We start from the raw sequence: 20006 nt of genomic DNA on the forward strand, positions 1-20006 counted from the left end.
AATGGTGGAAAATTCAAACTAAGCAGCTTAATTTTTTACCATTACAGGTGCTTTAAACATCTGCAACAAGATACATTACTTACTAGTCTAATTCCATGTCCTTTAGCTTAAATTTATAATATTCCCCACTCCGCATCCAGCTATTTACAGTCTTAAATAAATTAATTTTAATGCAGTTACGTGCTCTGAAAATGCTCATATTTCAGTCAAATTTACATTAGTCTTTTTTGTAGGATAAAGTCATTTTGGTTTTTAGTCTGTGACACTTCATCGTACTTTAATACTTTTTATAATGCACCTGTTTAAGATTGGGCATTTGTCCTTTTTTCTGTAGCTTTCATTTTTACAGTATATACAATGAAACCATATTGTAGTGAATTCTGATATAATAAAACAGTTAACAAAATACTAAAAGTGATATACAATTTGCTTCAGTATATCGCATTTGCATTGTGAAAATTGCTGCTCAGGTTATATTTGTACCTCCATTTAGGTTAGAGAAATTATTCAGTAACAAGCGTCTACTATAAGAAGTCTCTATTTTACTGTACCTAATCCATTTTTCAGTAAACTTCTTAGAATGTTTTACTGGTTTTCAGCAGTAAGAGATTAAAATTGCACATATGCAGTTACTGTCTTTACAAAATTAGAATAATTAACCACTGTGGTTTTTTTTTTAGTGTAATTGGATTATCAATACAAATTGCATATCGCATGAATGCAGAAAGGTGCTGACATATTCCTCCCCTCCCCCCCTTTTTTTGGATAGGATTATGAAGAAGGTTGTAGGGAACAGATCTGGTTGCCCCACCCAGGGAGATAAAGTGGTAGAACTTATTTACATTGATATTGTGGGACTTACTCAGTTTAAGAAAACGCTTGGTCCATCATGGGTTCATTACCAGTAAGTATTACTTTTATCTAACCATTTGCAGAAACTCTTTAACAAAAGCAATTGAGTAGCACATGTGCAGTAAATATATAAAATACTGAGTACCTTCCAGTTTGAACTGAATTTATTTGAAAATCAAGCTGTTAAAAATTACTTTACTTCCTCAGGGGTCTTTCATTGTTAGGAGAATAATGAATAAAGAGTCTATTGCCTCTTTCTTTTCTAAACCATCTTTCTCCTCCCCTTTGAAAGTCTGCAAGACAGTATAGCAGCATTGTAGCATTTCCAGAATATTGTTATATTACTGAAATTGTGTATTCCACCTAAGCTGCTACTTTTGCTCTCTCTTCATTTGCTCCTTATGAGTGCTTTGTTCTTTTTACCTTAAATCAAATGATAAATGTACCAGCAAGGAAATTGAGTTCACTTTTTCAGTTGAAGTAGTCTGTGTGTCATCTTCTGTAATGTAAAACAAAATCACTAACTTAATCCTCATGAAAGGTGCTGACTTGACAGTCCTGGTGTTACCAGCTTTGTCTGTTACTTTGACTCTTCTGGGGGTGGGGGTTCTGTACTTCTATCAATGTACTCCGTATGTCACTTGTGTTCTCATGCGGAGCTCTACTTCTCCCTGCTGCAAGTTCCCTCCCAACGGCGCTCTCCTGCAGGACCTAGGTTCCCCAGGGCTGGGTTCTGCCATCCCCAGAATCTGACACACACACACATTAACAGAGCGAGGTCTGAGTGAACCAGGTTACTCAGCACTCCCAAGCTGACCCCTTATATGTTCCTAGACTCAGTAGGCGGGGTCGAGCAGCATTTCCAAGCTGTCACCCTCTCATAGGCCCTTGGACTCAGCAGGCTGGGTCCAACAGCACCTCCCAGCTGTCACCTTCCTATGCCATGGGCACAGAATAGAGTACGCCGGAGCAGGCTGGGTCGAGCAGCATTTCCAAGCTGCCACCCTCGTATGTCCCAGGTTCAGCACGTCCCTATCCCCACTTTCACGTTACACTTGTTCTGGTAGTAACCCCTTGATGAGCAAACCCCACAGGATTTTTGGGCGCTGCAGGGATCTTTTAGCTTAGGTACGAGGAGCGTTGCTGCAGAGTGAATGAGGAAACGAAAAAAAACAACCATGGAGGGTGCGGGGGGGAGGGGAGAAGCAACCAGCTTAATTATGAAAGTTATTTATTGCCAGGTAATAACCATAGAGGAGCCAAACAAACAAAACTGTTATAATATTAAATCTAACTTAAATTTGATTATAAAAGTCAGGTTTAGAAAACTATAACTGATCGCACAAGTCAGGGTCAGAAGGCTATACCTAGAGAGAGAGAGAGCTGGGTTCTCACCACTCTGTGAAGCTTGAATCAATTGGGGGTCCCAGGTGGTGGTGGTAGCTGAGGGTCCAGAGTGCTGAAGACAGGCAGAACCCCCAGCATGATCAGTCAGGAGAAGATGAAGTCTGAATGGAACTGATGCAGATTTTAGATCCAGGCATCTGAACACTTACTTGAGCATGAGTAGAGGTTTTTGTAGAGAAACAACAATGGTTCAAGGGAGAACACTAGAGTTGTTTGTGTAAACTGATGGCTCAAGGAAGTATACCAAAGTTGTTTTGTTCAGGCTAGCCAATGGGAGATGGTCATTTCTGGCTATGGGCGGTGTTCCTTGGAGGAAGCTCACAGTGCAATTAGGGAACTTCACTATTTTGGATACCAATAAAGGATTTATTACTGGAATTGGTCTGATAACTACTGAGCTGGGTGTGTGCAGGTGTGGGTTCATTAACATCTGGACCAGAGATACCCCTTCATGCAGTGCTTCCCTGCTTTTCTGGTCCCAGAGTTTGATGCGGTTCTTGCCTTGCAATCTCTGTTCTCCGTTCTGTATGTTACTGGCAATGCCTCCTTGTCCCATCTTCCATGCAAATGAGGCTAGGGGAGTTTCCTTAATCCTGTCATCCTTATCCGAGCGGTTTAGGTGTGTCTCCCACTGCCTTTTCATTGCTTTTTGTAAGTCTCTCTTCCCATCGGTTTTGGTTCAAACAGAGGCCTTTCGTGAGTCAGACAGGCTGGGTACTATGCCCTGTTCCCCAAGAACACAGAGCCGCTAGGTAACACTGGAGACTGACGACCTCTGTTTATCCACTGAAATAGTACTTGCACAGTCAGTGGCAATACCTTTCACACATTATCCCAACCTTGAGCTGGAGAGAGCCATCTTTAAGGATGAATGGGTAGTTCAATCTCTCTGGCCAATTGAGTTTACTGGGGATACAAGTTGTGACGGCTTTTGTGACATATAAATATCTGTTTGTTGGGAACTGAACTGAGGCCACTAACTGCTGCTGCTATTAAGGGCGTGAGAGTAAACTGTCCCACTGCATAGGAAAGATAAGAAATATGGCAAGAGACCACCCTGGCTTAACCCGGAGATCTTCAATGATCTGAAACTCCAAAAAGAGTCCTACAAAAAAGTGGAAACTAGGTCAAATTATAAAGGATGAATATAAACAAATAACACAAGTATGTAGGGGCAAAATTAGAAAGGCCAAGGCTCAAAATGAGATTAAACTAGCTAGAGGCACAAAAGGTAACAAGAAAACATTCTACAAATACATTAGAAGCAAGCGGAAGACCAAGGACAGGGGATAGGCCCATTACTCAGTGAGGGGAAGGGGGAGGTGGAAGTGCTACATGACTTTTCTTTCAGCTTTCACCAAAAAGATTTAGTAGCAACTGGACAACTAACATCGTGAATGACAGTGAAAATGAGGCATGATATGAGGCTAAAATAGGAAAGAACAAGTTAAAAATTACTTAGACAAGTTAGGTATCTTCAAGTCACCGGGGCCTGATCAAATACATCCTAGAATACTCAAGGAGCTGACTGAGGAGATATCTGCGCCATTAGCAATTGACTTTGAAAAGTCATGGAAGATGGGAGAGATTCCAGAGGAATGAAAAAGGACAAATATAGTGCCAATCTATAAAAAGGAAAATAAGGACAACCTGGGGAATTACAAACCAGTCAGCTTAACTTTAGTACACGGAAAGATAATGGAGCAAATAGTCAAGCAATTGATTTCCAAACACCTATAAGATAATAAGGTGATAAGTAACAGTTGGCATACATTTTTCAAGAACAAATCATGCCAAACCAAACTGATAACTTTCTTTGACAAGGTGTCAATCCTTGTGGATAGGGGGAAAGTGGTAGATGTGGTATATCTTTACTTTAGTAAGGCTTTTGATACTGTTTCACATGACCTTCTCTTAAACAAACTAGGGAAATACAACTTAGATGGAGCTACTATAGGGTGGGTTTTTTTTAATTTTTTGGCAATGTTCTGCATATTTGTCACAATAACACAGAAACACAATAAACATATAATCACACCATTTTCAGTTATTTTGGTATTTTATTTCAAAATACTTGTCAGCAAATAATTGAAAATGGTGTGATTATATGGTGTTACTTTGACAAAATATGCAGAATTTTGCAATGTTTTAAAATGAATGCAGAATTTTTAATTTTTTGGTGCAGAATTCCCTCAGGCGTAAAAAAATGGGAAATGACTGCCTAGGAAGAAGTACTGCAGAAAGGGATTGGGGTCAAAGTGGATTGATCACTAGCTAAATATGAATCAACTGTGTAACACTGTTGCAAAGAAAGCAAACGTCATTCTCAGATGTACTAACAGGAGTGTTGTAAGCAAGACATGAGAAGTAATTCTTCCGCTCTACTCTACACTGATTAGGCCTCAACTGGAGTATTGTGTCCAGTTCTGGGTGCCACATTTCAGGAAAGATGTGGACAAATGGGAGAAAGTTCAGAAAAGAGCAACAAAAATGGTTAAAGGTCTAGATGACATGACCTATGAGGGGCGATTGAAAAAATTGGGTTTGTTTAGTCTGGAGAACAGAAAACTGAGAGGGGACATGATAGCAGTTTTCAAGAACATAGAAGGTTGTTACAAGAAGGGAGAAAAATTGTTCTCCTTAACCTCTGAGAATAGGACAAGAAGCCATGAGTTTAAATTGCAGCAAGACATTAGGGAAAAACTTCCTAACTGTCAGGATAGTTGAGCACTGAAATAAATTCTCTTTCTGTCTGTCTCTCTCCCCCCTACCAACCTGGAACCAGCAGGTCTAAAATAGCTTATTGCAGAATGTTTCAGTGTGCTGTAAAAAGGAATCCATACTCCTGGATTTAATAAAAAAACAATTGTGTGACTTACAATCTTGACTTTCTAAATTGCTTCTAAATCAAGTTGGTAGTGTCACTCAAAATTCCCAATAAATTCTGTTTTTAAAAGTGAATGTACTGAAATGTATACTTGTGTAGGCAGAAAAAAGTCAGCTTAGCCTTTCTCCCAGCCTCAGTTTTTTCTAAGACATTCCATCTTTTCCATCAGAGGTTTATTTTAAATTACACTCATGCTCAAGCTTGCACATTACAGAATTCTCTCACAGGGACTTTGAAGGAAATTCGAACTAAAGATAGGTTCTGCTCTTAGGAGCACACTAATCAATCTAATCTCGGGTTCCACTGAATTTCTTTGGCTGTCTTTCTGCCAGATATGATTCTGTCATTAGGCCAGTGTGGCAAAAAAAATGTGTAAAATGAAAATGGTCCCTTCCCTTTTTTTCCCCATTTAATTTCCTATTTGCCATGTTTTATAATGAAGATATGTAAATGTAGCATGACACCAGCATTGTTTGATTAGTTTTCCATTTTTCTTATTTCATGAACCATTACATCTTAAAACGTCAATGTATTTTCCCTATTGTTTTCTAATTTGACTTTTTTCCAGGTTCGTGAGTTTAGCAATTAAATTTGGCTCTAAACAAATTTGTGTGAACTACAGTTTTTCTTAGTTTTGCTTTTTAAAATAAATTGTTACCAATGCCCCTCCCCCCATACACAAACACAGAGTAACATAAGCTTCTTGGCAAGTTTTGTGTCAGTGAAAGAATTTGTTACTTAATGTGGATAATTCCAGTGTCAAAGCAGATGTTTACATATATTTTAGTTTATTCCAATAGAACGAACATTATCATATAGAACTGCTACCTTACCATTGCTTCTTTACTAATTGCTGTCATCTTTTTTTAATATTTAATAGCTGTACAATTCTTGTTATAACTACAGTATTAGCCCTTTTTTTGTTCTATAGTGAAGCTAAGGGTGTTTCTGTGCTTGCATTTCTTAGTTTTATGTCAGTTAAATTCTCTCAGCAGTGTCAGTATGCTGACCAGTTTAGTCTGCTTATACAGAACAGGCTTGAATGTGATTTAAATTCAGACTTGCTGTTTGTTCATTTCAATATTCACTGCCATATCAGTTTTGTGAGAGAACTTGACTTCAAAGGAAGTTATTGATGGTTTCAAATTAGGTGACTAGAGTTAGCAGCTCCAAAAGCAGTGACTCTGCTGCTGGGAGTTCTGAAATTCTGGAAGAACCAAATCCTGTTTTGTTCATTTCTCTTGGTTGTAGCACCAGTGATGACATCAGGTAACACATGCTGTATGTCCAATATCATTGGTGCTGCCAGTATCACAGAATATCAGGGTTGGAAGAGACCTCAGGAGGTCATCTAGTCCAACCCCCTGCTCAAAGCAGGACCAACACCAACTCAATCATCCCAGCCAGGGCTTTGTCAAGCCGGGCCTTAAAAACCTCTAAGGATGGAGATTCCACCACCTCCCTAGGTAACCATTCCAGAGCTTTCTCACCCTCCTAGTGAGATAGTGTTTCCTGATATCCAACCTAGACCTCCCCCACTGCAACTTGAGATCATTGCTTCTTGTTCTATCGTCTGCCACCACTGTAGTGGGGGGACCAAAACTGGACACAATACTCCAGGTGTGGCCTCACCAGTGCCAAATAGAGGGGAATAATCTCTTCCCTCAATCTGCTGGCAGTGCTCCTACTAATACAGCCCAGTATGCCATTGACCTTCTTGGCAACAAGGGCACACTGTTGACTCATATCCAGCTTCTCATCCACTGTAATGCCCTGGTCCTTTTCTGCAGAACTGCTGCTTAGCCAGTTGGTCCCCAGCCTGTAGCGGTGCATGGGATTCTTCTTTCCTAAGTGCAGGACTCTGCACTTGTTTTGTTGAAGCTCATCAGATTTCTTTTGGCCCAATCCTCCAATTTGTCTAGGTCACTCTGGACCCTATCCCTACCCTCCAGCATATCTACTCTCCCCCAGCTTAGTGTCATCGATGAACTTGCTGAAGGTGCAATTTATTCCATCGTCCAGATCATTAATAAAGATGTTGAACAAAACTCGCCCCAAGACCAACCCCTGGGGCACTCCACTTGATACCAGCTGCCAACTAGACTTTGAGGCGTTGATCACTACTCGTTGAGCCCGACAATCTAGCCAGCTTTCTATCCACTTTATAGTCCATTCATCCAATCCTTGGATGCATTAGATCTGGACCCATGGACTTGTGCATGTCCAACTTTTCTAAACGGTCCTTAATCTGTTCTTTCACCACTGTGGGCTGCTCACCTCCGCTCCATACTATGTTGACCGGTGCAGCAGTCTGGGAGCTGACCTTGTCTGTGAAGGCCGAGGCAAAAAAAGCCTTGAGTACTTCCGCTTTTTCCACATCTTCTGTCACTAGGTTGCATCCCCCATTCATTAAGGGTCCTACACTTTCCCTGACCACCTTCTTGTTGCTAACTTACCTCAGACATCAGGTAACACATGCTGTATGTCCAGTATCCTTGGTGTTGCCAGTATCCTGAATGTACCGAAACTGATTTGGCTTTGATGTATATGGTTTATTTCAGAATGGCAAAATACCTAAGGCCTTAGATCAGGATTTTAAAATTTTCTGTGTGCCTCTATGGGTCTGTTTCATTCATGGGCATTGTGTTAAGGTAATGCATAAATATTAATAGTTTAATGTAGTTTAAAATGTGCAGCTGATTTCCTGCTTGAACACATGCATCCTCCATACAGTAGACCAGTATCTATCACCCTTTGCCTTTTTCCACAATCTCTCCAGCAATGGTTCGCTCCCAGACAGCAACCTTTTAACAAGCTTTTTCTGAAAAGAACTAACATGACGGCTATTCAAAATGAGCAACATTCTGTATAAAGAAGCCCTGAAAGAAGATCTGCTTAAATTTTTACATTAGAAATGCAGGTTCTGACTAGCCTGAAAGATTCTGTGGCCTACACTGGAAAAGCCACCCATTGCTGACAACAGATGTCATCAGTGGTGTTACTGAGTCATTGTTGAATGATTGTAAACTATTAGTACAGGCAAAGAAAGACAACTATAAGCATCAGGTTTCAGAGTAACAGCCGTGTTAGTCTGTATTCGCAAAAAGAAAAGGAGTACTTGTGGCACCTTAGAGACTAACCGATTTATTTGAGCATAAGCTTTCGTGAGCTACAGCTCACTTCATCGGATGCATACTGTGGAAAATACAGAAAATGTTTTTATACACACAAACCATGAAAAAATGGGTGATTATCACTACAAAAGGTTTTCTCTCCCCCCACCCCTGTCTCCTGCTGGTAATAGCTTATGTAAAGTGATCACTCTCCTTACCTTTTGTAGTGATAATCACCCATTTTTCATGGTTTGTGTGTATAAAAACATCTTCTGTATTTTCCACAGTATGCATCCGATGAAGTGAGCTGTAGCTCACGAAAGCTTATGCTCAAATAAATCGGTTAGTCTCTAAGGTGCCACAAGTACTCCTTTTCTTTATAAGCATCAGCTACTGTAACTTTAACAATGTTAAAACCCAAACTATAGAGAAATCAGGGGGAGGTTGTTAATTTTTTTTTAAATCCAGTCCCCACTCTCCATCCTATCTCCATCCTTTCATATACCAAGAGGTTTATCACTCACTCTTACGTTTTTATAGAAAATATACTAAATAGTGTGGATATTTAAATTGTTTGATTTTATTTTTTTCCTACTTTAAATACATTAGGCAGGTTTATAGTGGCTTTACTGTAGGTAAGAGTCTCTTGAAAGGTGCTTCTGAAAAACTTGACTTATTTAAACAATCAAGTACTAATGTAATGGTGTGGTGTCTGAGCACAGTTTTCAGTAAGTTCTTCCCTCACTCCCAAGCTATCAGAAGCATAGGACGCTTCAGACTTCATTTAATACTTTCTTCTGCAGCGAGTTCTGTGGAGATGGTTTCAAACCAGTAAATATATCCAAGAATTTGTCGTACATAATTATTTTTGTAACACTTAGAGTTCTGCTGTTCAACATAAATGTCTCAGTTTAAATAAAATCCATTAAGGCTCAAGCAAGCATGCCACTGCATACCCTTGTCAGCCTTACAGCAATTTGAAGGCACTCTGTAACTGTCTGCATGCGTCTTGACACACGCCCTGCTGTGTCTTATGGCTCAGGTTTGCCTTTCCAGACCCTTCTTATTGTCCTCTGACTGCTTTAGTCCCTTCTGTGCACATCTCTGCTCTTATCTGACGTTTCCTTCCCTTATTCGTTTCTCCATTCCCACATGCCGTTATCAAATAAACACACACTTCATTTACTTCCCTCCTTGGTTAGCTTGCTTTCTGCTGGAACTTCCATCACTTCTGTACCTCCTGCTGCTTCAGAGACCCTTTGTTTCTCCATATTGGATCCTTTCCAATTACAAATCTAGCTGTTTAAATCAGCCTGTATGTATAGCATTAAATATACCTGAAGCATTTGTGCTCCTCATGTAGATGATTCAACAGGCCCCAATGAGGTATCAATTCTTCAGCTGCTTAGCAGGCTCTCAAGTCACACATCTGACCAAAGTGTGCATTATTATTATTATTAGGAATGCTGGATTGAGACTACCCAAGAAACAAGAATGCTGTTCTTTTTCTGATTTACGGCTGCAGTCTGTTTTTGTACTGCTGGAGTGTTCTCTGTGATGCAGAGATAATTGCCACTGTTGTAAAACGTTCTCAGTGAAAACAGTTGACATAAAACACTGAATAACTACTACAAAAACTGAACTGTCAGCTTTGTTGTTTTGTGATTCACAGTATGTAGCATTTTTCTATTCATTTTGTTTGAAAGATCACTATAGGGATAAAACGTGTAAATTATTCTGTCCTGTGCTCTCAAATATGAAGGTAACATTTCATATTAAAGCTACAATTTGCCATTGCTTTATGAATTTTCATTTAGACATTAGGGGCTGGAGGAAAAATTGTAAAAGAAATGTGTGAAACAGATGACTACAAATGACTGTACATGTGTATTTTTAGGGCCAAGTTCTTTCTTCCTGTCTGAGTAAATGAGCTATGCATAAGGAGTAGTGTACCAGGGCTAGGAGAGTAGATCACTTCTCAAAAGGGAGAACACTCGCTCACCAATTCATTGGTTGCTGTTGCAATCTGTTCCCCTTAGTAACTCATGCAGCTGCAGGACCCTCACCAGGGGGGGATGGAAAGTGGATCCATGTAACTGTAGATCAATTGGCCATGCCTTCGCCTTCAATGTGCAGTGACCTAGATCAAACCCCTGCAGAGCTATACTCTATAGCACACTTTGGTGTGGATCCCACTTTTACAAGCTCCCTGCTGTCTATCTGCTACAATCCATATTTTGTCTTTTTTTTTTTTTGGAAGTTCTGCTCCCTTTCAAACCATATGTGCCCCTTGGGTTGTTGGAGGGAGACAATTCTCAGCCCTTAAAAAGATTAGGAGACACCAAAATCAGAATTGGTGTCCATTTAGAAGAGTCAGCAGTCATTATTTTCTGTCGGAATTACATTAGCACCTAGGGGCCCTAGTCATAGACCTGGACCCTGTAGTGCTAGGATCTGTACATAGAACACAAAGACAGTCCCTACCCCGCAGAGCTTACAATCTATATATAAGACAAGAAACAACAGCTTGATATAGACATATGGGAGTGTAAGGAAACAATGAGACAACACTGGGCAACATGACTGACAGTGGACTCAGCACACTAGTGGCCTAATTGCTGTCAAGTTGTAGGCGGCATGGTAAAAAATAAAAAGTTTTAAGGAATGATTTGAAGGGGAATAATGAGGTAGCTTTTCATGTGATTAAGGAGATCTCCTTCCAACCATGAGGGGGCAGTATGGGAGAAAGCACAATGGTGCTTATCTGAAAAGTTAACAAGTGGGCCATGCAGGTTGGCATCATTTCAGTAGTGAATGAAAGATGCCAGGTACAGTGAAGATAGGCCAGGAAGGGCCTGGGAAGTAAAGACAAACAGCTTATGTTTGATGTGATAGAGAAGCGAGAGCCAGTGGAAGGATTCAAAGAGAGAGGTAAATTATACTTTTAAATCTTTTCTAGTTTTTGCTATAAATTAGGGACAGAGAGGAATTTAAAACCTTTTTCTTTGATACTTTACACTGTGCCTTTAAACAGCTAGTCCCAGATAAATATGCTAAGTTAATAAACAGTATCCAACAAAACCAAATACCAGATATGTGCATTTTCCATTTTAGTTTATATGAATGTACAGTAGTTAGTGACTTTTGAAACGTACATTTGTTCTTCTCAAAGCCTGTTTGGTTGCATCTATGGTTGCTGACATTCATTATTTCAATGAAAGTGAACAGTAAAAACATATTTGTGATTGCACAATTTAGAAATGATTAAGGTTTGTTCTGGATAAAGGAAGTTCTTAAATTTAAAAGAAAAGCTTAGTCAAAGAAATACATGAACAGTTTTAATTACTTGTTTTTTATTCAGGTGTATGTTACGAGTATTGGATTCATTCGGGACTGAACCTGAGTTTAATCATGCTCATTATGCCCAGTCTAAAGGCCACAAGACACCATGGGGGAAATGGAACCTTAATCCACAGCAGTTTTATACAATGTTCCGTAAGTATCCTTGTTTTCATATATAATTGCTTCTAGAGCTAGAATTAAAAGTGAATGTTGCCATTAGGGAGAATCTTTGCCGTTTCAAAAGCTAGGTCATAATCTAGTAAAACGCAGAGGATAGGGGGCTTGCAATTTGTTTTTGAATATGCTAAGCTACAGTAAACTCAGCACAAATGCACAAAAGAACAGTGTTAACTGGGTATAAATTTTGGTAAGGAGGTTTATTCTAAAATTAGCTTTCCAACACACACTGATGTCTGGAGTTCACTTTTGTTAGCTTCAGTTTCTCAAACGCTTTTGCAGAGTGATTGGTGGTTGTTTTTTGACGTATCTGCAGAGTGATTCCATTTGGTAGACTAAATTACTGTTGTATTTGATCATTTTAAGTCAGAGTTCTTCAGGCTGTGATGTTGTATTTCTGCCTTTTTTCATAAGTTTTGTCTTTAACTGAACAGAGCACAATGATTTCCCCAGTGCTTTTCATTCAGGTATCATAAACTCACAATCTCCATCATTCAACGTAATTTTTGCATCTGTAGTTTTTCTTGCAGATAGTTTTCAAGGTTTGCTTGCACCCCACCCTGTTTGTTTTCCTGTTATGAGCATTTAAACTGAGGTGGACTGATTCAAATTATTTCAGCCCAACAACCTACAACACTGTTGAAAATTAAAACATGTACTTGAGAACAATGTAGCTGAAAGTTGCACTTATTAACTATTATTAAAAAAAAAGAAAAAAAGTAAAGCTATTCAGTGGCTCTGAAATGTTTTGACAGCTCGTGCAATGCCTGATATGTGCATCTGAAAAATCAGTGTCAGCTCATCAAATTGTTGGAGGGAGTGTGTTTAGATCAATAAAATGGGAGCCAGACCTTTTAGGTTGTATTCCTGTCTCTGCAGTTGTGACTCACTTAATGTGATTTTAGGTAAGCTAGCTAACACCCCCTATGCCATTTCAACAGGCACATCAGCAAAAACAAGGCAAGCGTGTTTATTGGGGGACAGTCAGGTTTTTTCCTTGAAAAGACATAAGATATATGCCTATCCTATATTATTTCCCTTTGGACACAACAAATTAATGAATCCCACCCAATGTTGTCAAAAACATCCCGATAAATCCCAAACATTAGAGTCATTTTGGGTAACTAAACAGTAATAACCTACAGAGGTCCATCAAGATACCTCCTTTCATTATACCTGTTTCATACACACACAGCTCATCTGCATTTATTGTGAATACACAGATTTATGGTGGTCTGAAACACAGTACATATTTGATTTTTTTTCCTTTGGACAACCACAATGCATCTTTTCAGTAATGGCAAGGTGTGCACTAATATTGCTCTACTTCAACAATGACTGCTAGAAAAAAGTGTCCCATTTTTTTGTTTTAGTTATAATGACTCAGTGTATTAGGACTAGAGTCAAATATGAGAGAACATTCATGGAGACAGATATCTCCTCCTTGACAGAATGGGGGAAGGCTGAAAGGTCTCCACTTTGCCTCTGTAAATGTCAGGGAGACAGAATAAGATATCGTCTTGTTCACAAATTTCTGAATCCATTGAGTCTTTTCTTCCCTCATAATTCATGAAGTGCACTTTTGAAAATCTTAACCCACATACACTTTAAAAGTGATTTTGAGTGTCCAACTTAAGACCTCTTAAAGAAGGTGAGGGGGAGTCAGCTTCAGAAAGTGCTGGGCCTATGAAAACCAGGCCAATTTCATGTCTCAGTTTGGACACCCAAAATCACTCATGAAAATGTTGACCGTTTTATGTTTAATTTCCATACTCAACTTGGTTTAGTGGATGGTTAGTGCTTGACTACTTGGAAGCATCTTTGTTCTCTTCAATCTTCTATACCAGGTTACGTACGTGGGTTATAGTCACTCTGTCATATGATGGAGAAAGATAATGCAGTCTTCCAGTTTCACCCCTACTTGGTAAGGATCTAACAGCTGCTCAGACTTCAGCAGAAGGTGGAGAAGAGTCACCTTTGCAGGCTGTCTAAGAGCAGGAGAGGCCTGGAAAAAGACTTCCATGAAGTTATGCATAGTTACTTCTGGGATCCAATCCATGTACCAATGCCCAGTGCAACCCCAAAAGCAGGTGATGCTTGCTAGGTAGGGGCATGGTGATAGCAGGCATACTATTCACTGTTCAGACTTGGCAGACAAGTTTGTCAAACTTTCACCTTCAGGGTTTGGGCTATTTTCACCTTGTATACAGAGGTGCGTGCTGACATTTTGTTCTTTAAGTAGAACTGCTGCCAAAGGACACCTGTGCAGCACTAAGGAGTTAATGCAGGGGTGGGGAACCGTTTTTCTATCAGAGGCCACTGACCCACAGAAAAAATCAGTCTTGGGCCACACCCAGCCCCACAGGCAGGGAGGGGCAGAGGCTCAGGGCTTCCCCTAGGCTCCGGGGTGGGGCCAGAAGTGAGGGGTTAGGGTGTGGGGGGAGGCTCCGGGCAGAGGGCTGGGGTGTGGGAGGAGGTGAGGGCTCTGGCTGGGAGTGCAGGCTCTGGTGTGGGGCTGGGAATGAAGGGTTTGGGTTGCAGAAAGGGGCTCCGGGCTGGGGCCAAGGGGTATGGAGTGCAGGAGTGGGTTCAGATCTGGGGCAGAGGGTTGGGGTGTGGGATATTTGGAGTGCGGAGTCTAGGAGGGAGTTAGGGTGCAGGAGGGGATTCTGACGTGGGGCACAGGGTTTGGGGTGTGGGCTCTGGCTGGGTGGTGGTTACCTCAGGCAGCTCCTGGTCAGTGGCGCAGCGGAGCTAGATGCAGGCTCCCTGCCTGCCGGGGCTCCGCGCTGCTCCCAGAAGTGGCCGCCATGTCTGGCCCCTATGCAGAGGGGCTGGGGGCTCTGCGCGCTGCATGTGCATGTGACACAGTTCCTGGCCAGTGGGAGCACGGGGGCAATGCACACAGCTTCCCTGATCGCCCCTGCTCCTAGGAAACATCCCGGGAGCTGCGTGGAGCCCATCAGACTTCTGCCAACCCAGCGCTCAAGGCTCCAACCCCACGGGGATGGTGGGGGTGGGCGGACGAGGCTTGGGGCTTCTGGCCCGCGGTGCTGAGACTTGCAGTGGACCAGATCCAGCCTGCGGGCAATAGGTTCCCCACCCCTGGGTTAAAGGAACAGAGACAAAAAGGTGGGGTTTTATTTTCCATACAGTAACTGCAATAAATAATGAGGAGTGAAAGGAAGAATTACATGTTTGCCGAATGTTGAGAGATATCTGGTTTGTGCCCAGTGTATCTGAGAAATAGCTCAGGAACATTTTGAGAGTTTTGCCAATAGGCTGCCAAACTCCATGAGAGCAAGGCTTATCTACTGTGCAAGTGCTGACAGTCAAAAGTAAACCAAACCAAATTTATTTAGAGCACTGTGAAGCTTGTCCCTGAATTAATGGGAGTTCCTCATTGTTGCAGATTCTGTAAAAGAACTCCTTACTTGCTTTTTCATTGTTGGCTATATTTGGGGCTACTTGCCAAGCCATGGTTACTTGCTGTCTACCATGCTGTTGAATTTAACTGCTCTGTAAAAATCTAAGAAACATATTTAGTTGGTCATGCACTATGCATACAGTCCTAGAGAAGTACAGTGAAAGTTGTTCAGCAAATAAAGGAGCTGCATTCACAATTGTTTAGTGGGAAGTAACAAAAAATACAGTAATGATTTGTGACCTCGGAGATGTAACTGAATAGGACAGTTCTAGGCAGGGTTTGAGAGATGGTGGATGGTTGAGCAAATGTGCCTTTTGTTTCTGGTGACCTAATCACATATTCTTGGTTCATGCTGAACATAGAAATTTAAAACCAGGGCTCATTTGTGAGACATTATTTAATACAGTTGGTACATAACTTTCTGTGTGAGGCCCTGCACAAGATAGCACCTCAGAATGGTGGTGCATTGGGATGATAGTAGCTTGTTCTTAGTCCCTCTGTTTAATGCATGCTAAATTTCCCTTTTTTATTTAAAGGGAAAAATGTTTTTAATGCAGCAAAACAGCAAATATTGTTTTTATCAATTAATGAGTGTGCATCCAATGGTCTGAGCAGCAGGCTTGAATACACAAGTCCTGATTGCTAATCTCAGCTATGTATCTGATTCTCTTTATGGCATAACCTTTTTTTCCTCTGTTTTTCCCCCTTCTTAAATGTGGGTAATAGTTATCCATGTTTAGAGATTTTGTAAGGTTTAATAGTTCTTAAAGTGTTGCATATATACTAGGACTTACTACTACTCTTACACAGAACAACTTCATAAATTATATTCAAAACAGTATATGTATTCATAAACTATTGGCATTTAACAGATACTATCCATCCAATTTTACAATTCTACATATGGTGGTTATGCTGACTCTTCAGTACTTGGCATTTTATCACAACAGAGATGATAAAGATATAAGTCAACCAAACTCATTCTGAAGAATGTGCAATTGCAGTGCTAAATTTGATGGGAAAGAGCCAGCTTTCTTGGCCTCTCACTCACACAGAGGTAGCACAATCTTTTATTGGGTTGTGATCTTAAAATACTTATCAGTAAAGATTTTACAGTGTGATTGTGACTCAACTTTACTTCTAGGGCTTTGTTTATGAGGGCAAGAAAATTACTGCTGGATAAAAATCAAGCAAGTAGGAATCAGGCAGGCAAAAGTTGGTAGATACTATCCATCCAATTTTACAATTCTACATATGGTGGTTATGCTGACTCTTCAGTACTTGGCATTTTATCACAACAGAGATGGTAAAAATATAAGTCAACCAAACTCATTCTGAAGCATGTGCAATTGCAGTGCTAAATTGCTAAATTTGATGGGAAAGAGCCAGCTTTCTTGGCCTCTCACTCACGCAGAGGTAGCACAATCTTTTATTGGGTTGTGATCTTAAAATATTTATCAGTAAAGATTTTACAGTGTGATTGTGACTCAACTTTACTTCTAGTGCTTTGTTTATGAGGGCAAGAAAATTACTGCTGGATAAAAATCAAGCAAGTAGGAATCAGGCAGGCAAAAGTTGGTAGAATTTCTTAATGTAGATAAAGCCATTTCAATCTGGACTGGAACACAACTTTTCGCATAAAGCAAATATAAAGACTAAAATGGGCCATATTTGAATAGTAACCCACTGGAAAAATGTTGTACATTTTATTGCCAGTCCTGAGTTATCCGGAAGCATGAAGTTCTGTTTCCCTTTTAGTGTTTTGTGTTAAGTCCAGTAATGCAAACTAGCAATGTTAGTGTTTTCTTTTAAATTCGTATATCCTTCCCATTCCTTAACATCTGTTTCCTAAAATAAAAAGAAAATGGTAAAGGTGTCCTTGATCAGCATTATTCTCTATGCACCATTCATTGTTAAATACCATTGTCCATTTCTCTGGTCTAAATGTCTGGTCTAAAAGTCCTCTGTCTGACTGTAGCTGAAATATTTTTTGTGAAAAGGGTAATTATAATTGGATTTCATGTAGCTTATTCAAGGCACAATAATCCTAAACAGAGAATATAATAACTGAGAGGATTTCATTGTCTGTATAACGTGCGTTAAATTGTTTTCTTAGAAGTCTTTCTTGTAGCCTTGTGCCTCTGGGTGCATCATTGTTTCTTGCATTCCTGTGTTGAGACTGGAAATCACAGATCCTGACAATAAATACATAAGTCTGCTTTGACAACTTCAATGTCATCCACAAACTACTATATCTATAACTGTTTTTCTTACTCAACAAGCAATTTAAGTATTATGTAAATATTTTATATAAAACTATTTTTCTGCTTGATTTGTCCTCTGAAATTCTTGCCTTTTACTTGTGAATCTGTACATTCCATCCATTTTACTGAAATTGTGAGAGATCCACTAGTGACATAAAAAGATACTGTGTGTGTATATAAACTTGTCTTTTCTACGGTGTATGTCAGTTTCCTGATTTTCAAGACTGAACTATTGAATCCCCATGATAAGATTTGATTTCTGTAGTACTCTGAATGTGAGTTTAGCTATGGTATGTGTGTATGTGCGTAGGGGACAGGGAGCGTGTAGGTTATTACTTTATAATATATATATATATATATAATAAAGCAAGCCTTAAATTTGTTTTGAAAAATTAAAATTAAAAACAAAATGCAACTCATCAGTTATAACCTAAATACACTCCAAACACACACACACACTCCATCCTCTCCCTCAGCTAATCTGCATCTGTTAAAAAAAAAAAAAAAAATTCTGTGTCCTAGATGAGGTTTGCACTGTGCCTGAAAGTCAGCAGACTTTAGGTACATTGGACTGATGTGGGAAGTGAATGCTACATTGGAGGGCCCTCCACTGAAAGTACTACATGTGGCTTGAGCGAGTACCTCAAATATATTTGCCCCTCTATTTTGTACATCTGAAAATACTAGAAGAGAGAAGTGTAGGAACTCAGTTTTAACGGTTCATAGTCTGAGGGCTAAACAGTGCATTCAAACTGTAGAGCTGTTCTAGATATAAGCTTAAAAGATATTTAAAATCTTGACTGTGTTACATGTGTGAAAATGAAAAGGCCGAGTCTGAGATCATACACACAGAGTGGGCTGATGCCATTCCATATGTCCTGGAACAGTTACAGGTGCATTCTGGATCTGTGCAGCAATAAGCAAGTTTTTTTACAAACAAGCAATTGTTCCAAAGTACAGGTAGATTCTTCTTCACATAGTGCCCCTGTGGGTATTCCACTTCAGGTGCGCATACACCCTATGTGCCTTTGATGGGAGGTTTTCCTTAGCTGTGTCTGTTTTGACCCACGCGTGCGTCCTAGGGGTCCTTCTGCTCCGCATCGAGGCTATACAGGGCTTGCCGAGTTCGCCGGGGTTTAAATGCTGCCTCACATGCTGCAAGGCCATCCCAGTCGGTGATGGACACTCTAAGGGCATTTGGTGTTGAGGAGAGACGCGCGCATCCTGCAGAAAGAAGTGGGTAACATCTGCTTAGTCCTCAAATTCGAAACGAGAAAGAACTGGGAAATCAAGCTTCAACTGTTAATGATATTAAAGATGTTCTACTGTTAAAGCTTGAAGCCCGGCCCCGCTTCAGAGCCAGGTCAGGAGAACCCCTGTTTTCATCAGGTGGGATCTAGCGCCCCTTCAACCTCAGCCCAGCATTCTCCTAGAAAGCAGAAGGCTTCTGAGACTAATTCTAAATGAAGCAAGAAGAGGAGCTCTAACTCCCCTCTTAACCAGTCCACTTTGAAAAGACCTCTCTCTTCAAGCAGGTGAATGGCTTTGGAAGCCTCCGTCTAAAGGCACAGTGGGTTGCTCCAGTACCAGTGGAGTGGAGAGACCCCATAGCTCTAAGAGCAAGCATGGCTCGAAGAAGGCACTCATACTGTCTAGAAGACTGGTACCATCAAATATGCTCTTCCAGTACCACCTCCAACAGAGTCCTCAGTACCATGTGTGACCAAGCCCCCATCTACTTGAGTAGCTACCTCAGAGCATTCAAAATCATGGGGACGGGCAGGGACAAGCAGGCTGTCCGTTTTGTGCCACCGTACTTTAGGGACCCAAAGAACTTTATCTGTGGCTGCTGAGTCAGAGTTCCTTCTTCCAGCTGGTGCCAATGGTCATGTAACGACAGAGGCATCTGTGTTGGGATGGGGGCACACCTCAGTGCTCATACAGAGGCAGATAGTCACCCAAGAAACCACCCTCCACATCAACCTGTTGGAACTCCGAGGGTTTAGAAATGCATGCCTTCGCTTTCTGCCTCTCATCAAAGACAAGTCTATCCGAGTCATGACTGACGATGTGTGCTGCATGCAGGTGGGGACGAGATCCCATTACCTCTGCATCGAAGACAATAAAGCTATGGAACTGATGCATAAGGCATCACATAAGAATTTCATCACAGCCAATGATCTCAGCAGGTCTTTTCACCAAGACTACAAGTGGGAATTGGACTCCTATTTTTACCGATATATTTTGAACGTAGGGATTCTCAGAAGAGGACGTCTATGCCACAGCTTCAAACAAAAAATACTACCTGTTCTGTTCAAGGGGAGGAGCTTCCGCCTCAATTAATTGCGGGATGCCTTCCTCCTCCCTTGGAAATAGAAGCTCTTTTAAGTGTTTCCCCCATTCCTCTTATTCTCTGTGTGGTGAACAAGATCAGACAGCATGAAGCCAGAGTTATCCTAATAGACCTGACATGGTTGAGACAGACATGGTTTCCTGCCCTGCTTCACCTATCTCTGTGTCCAGCAATAAAGCTTCCA

The 20006-nt window shown here is 40.7% G+C and overlaps 1 protein-coding gene across 7 annotated transcripts in view; it reads left to right on the forward strand.

The window, feature by feature from the left end:
- MGAT5 (alpha-1,6-mannosylglycoprotein 6-beta-N-acetylglucosaminyltransferase) overlaps positions 1-20006 on the forward strand; it is a 235733-nt gene that overhangs the window by 146823 nt on the left and 68904 nt on the right. For all 7 annotated transcript variants that reach the window (XM_073305297.1, XM_073305301.1, XM_073305300.1 and 4 more), the window contains 2 exons: positions 770-904; positions 11621-11754. In XM_073305297.1, the coding sequence (XP_073161398.1) occupies positions 770-904; positions 11621-11754 (269 nt within the window). The remainder of the gene's footprint in view (positions 1-769; positions 905-11620; positions 11755-20006) is intronic.

The sequence above is a fragment of the Lepidochelys kempii genome, chromosome 11 (genome assembly GCF_965140265.1).
Source record: "Lepidochelys kempii isolate rLepKem1 chromosome 11, rLepKem1.hap2, whole genome shotgun sequence".
Taxonomy (NCBI): domain Eukaryota; kingdom Metazoa; phylum Chordata; order Testudines; family Cheloniidae; genus Lepidochelys; species Lepidochelys kempii.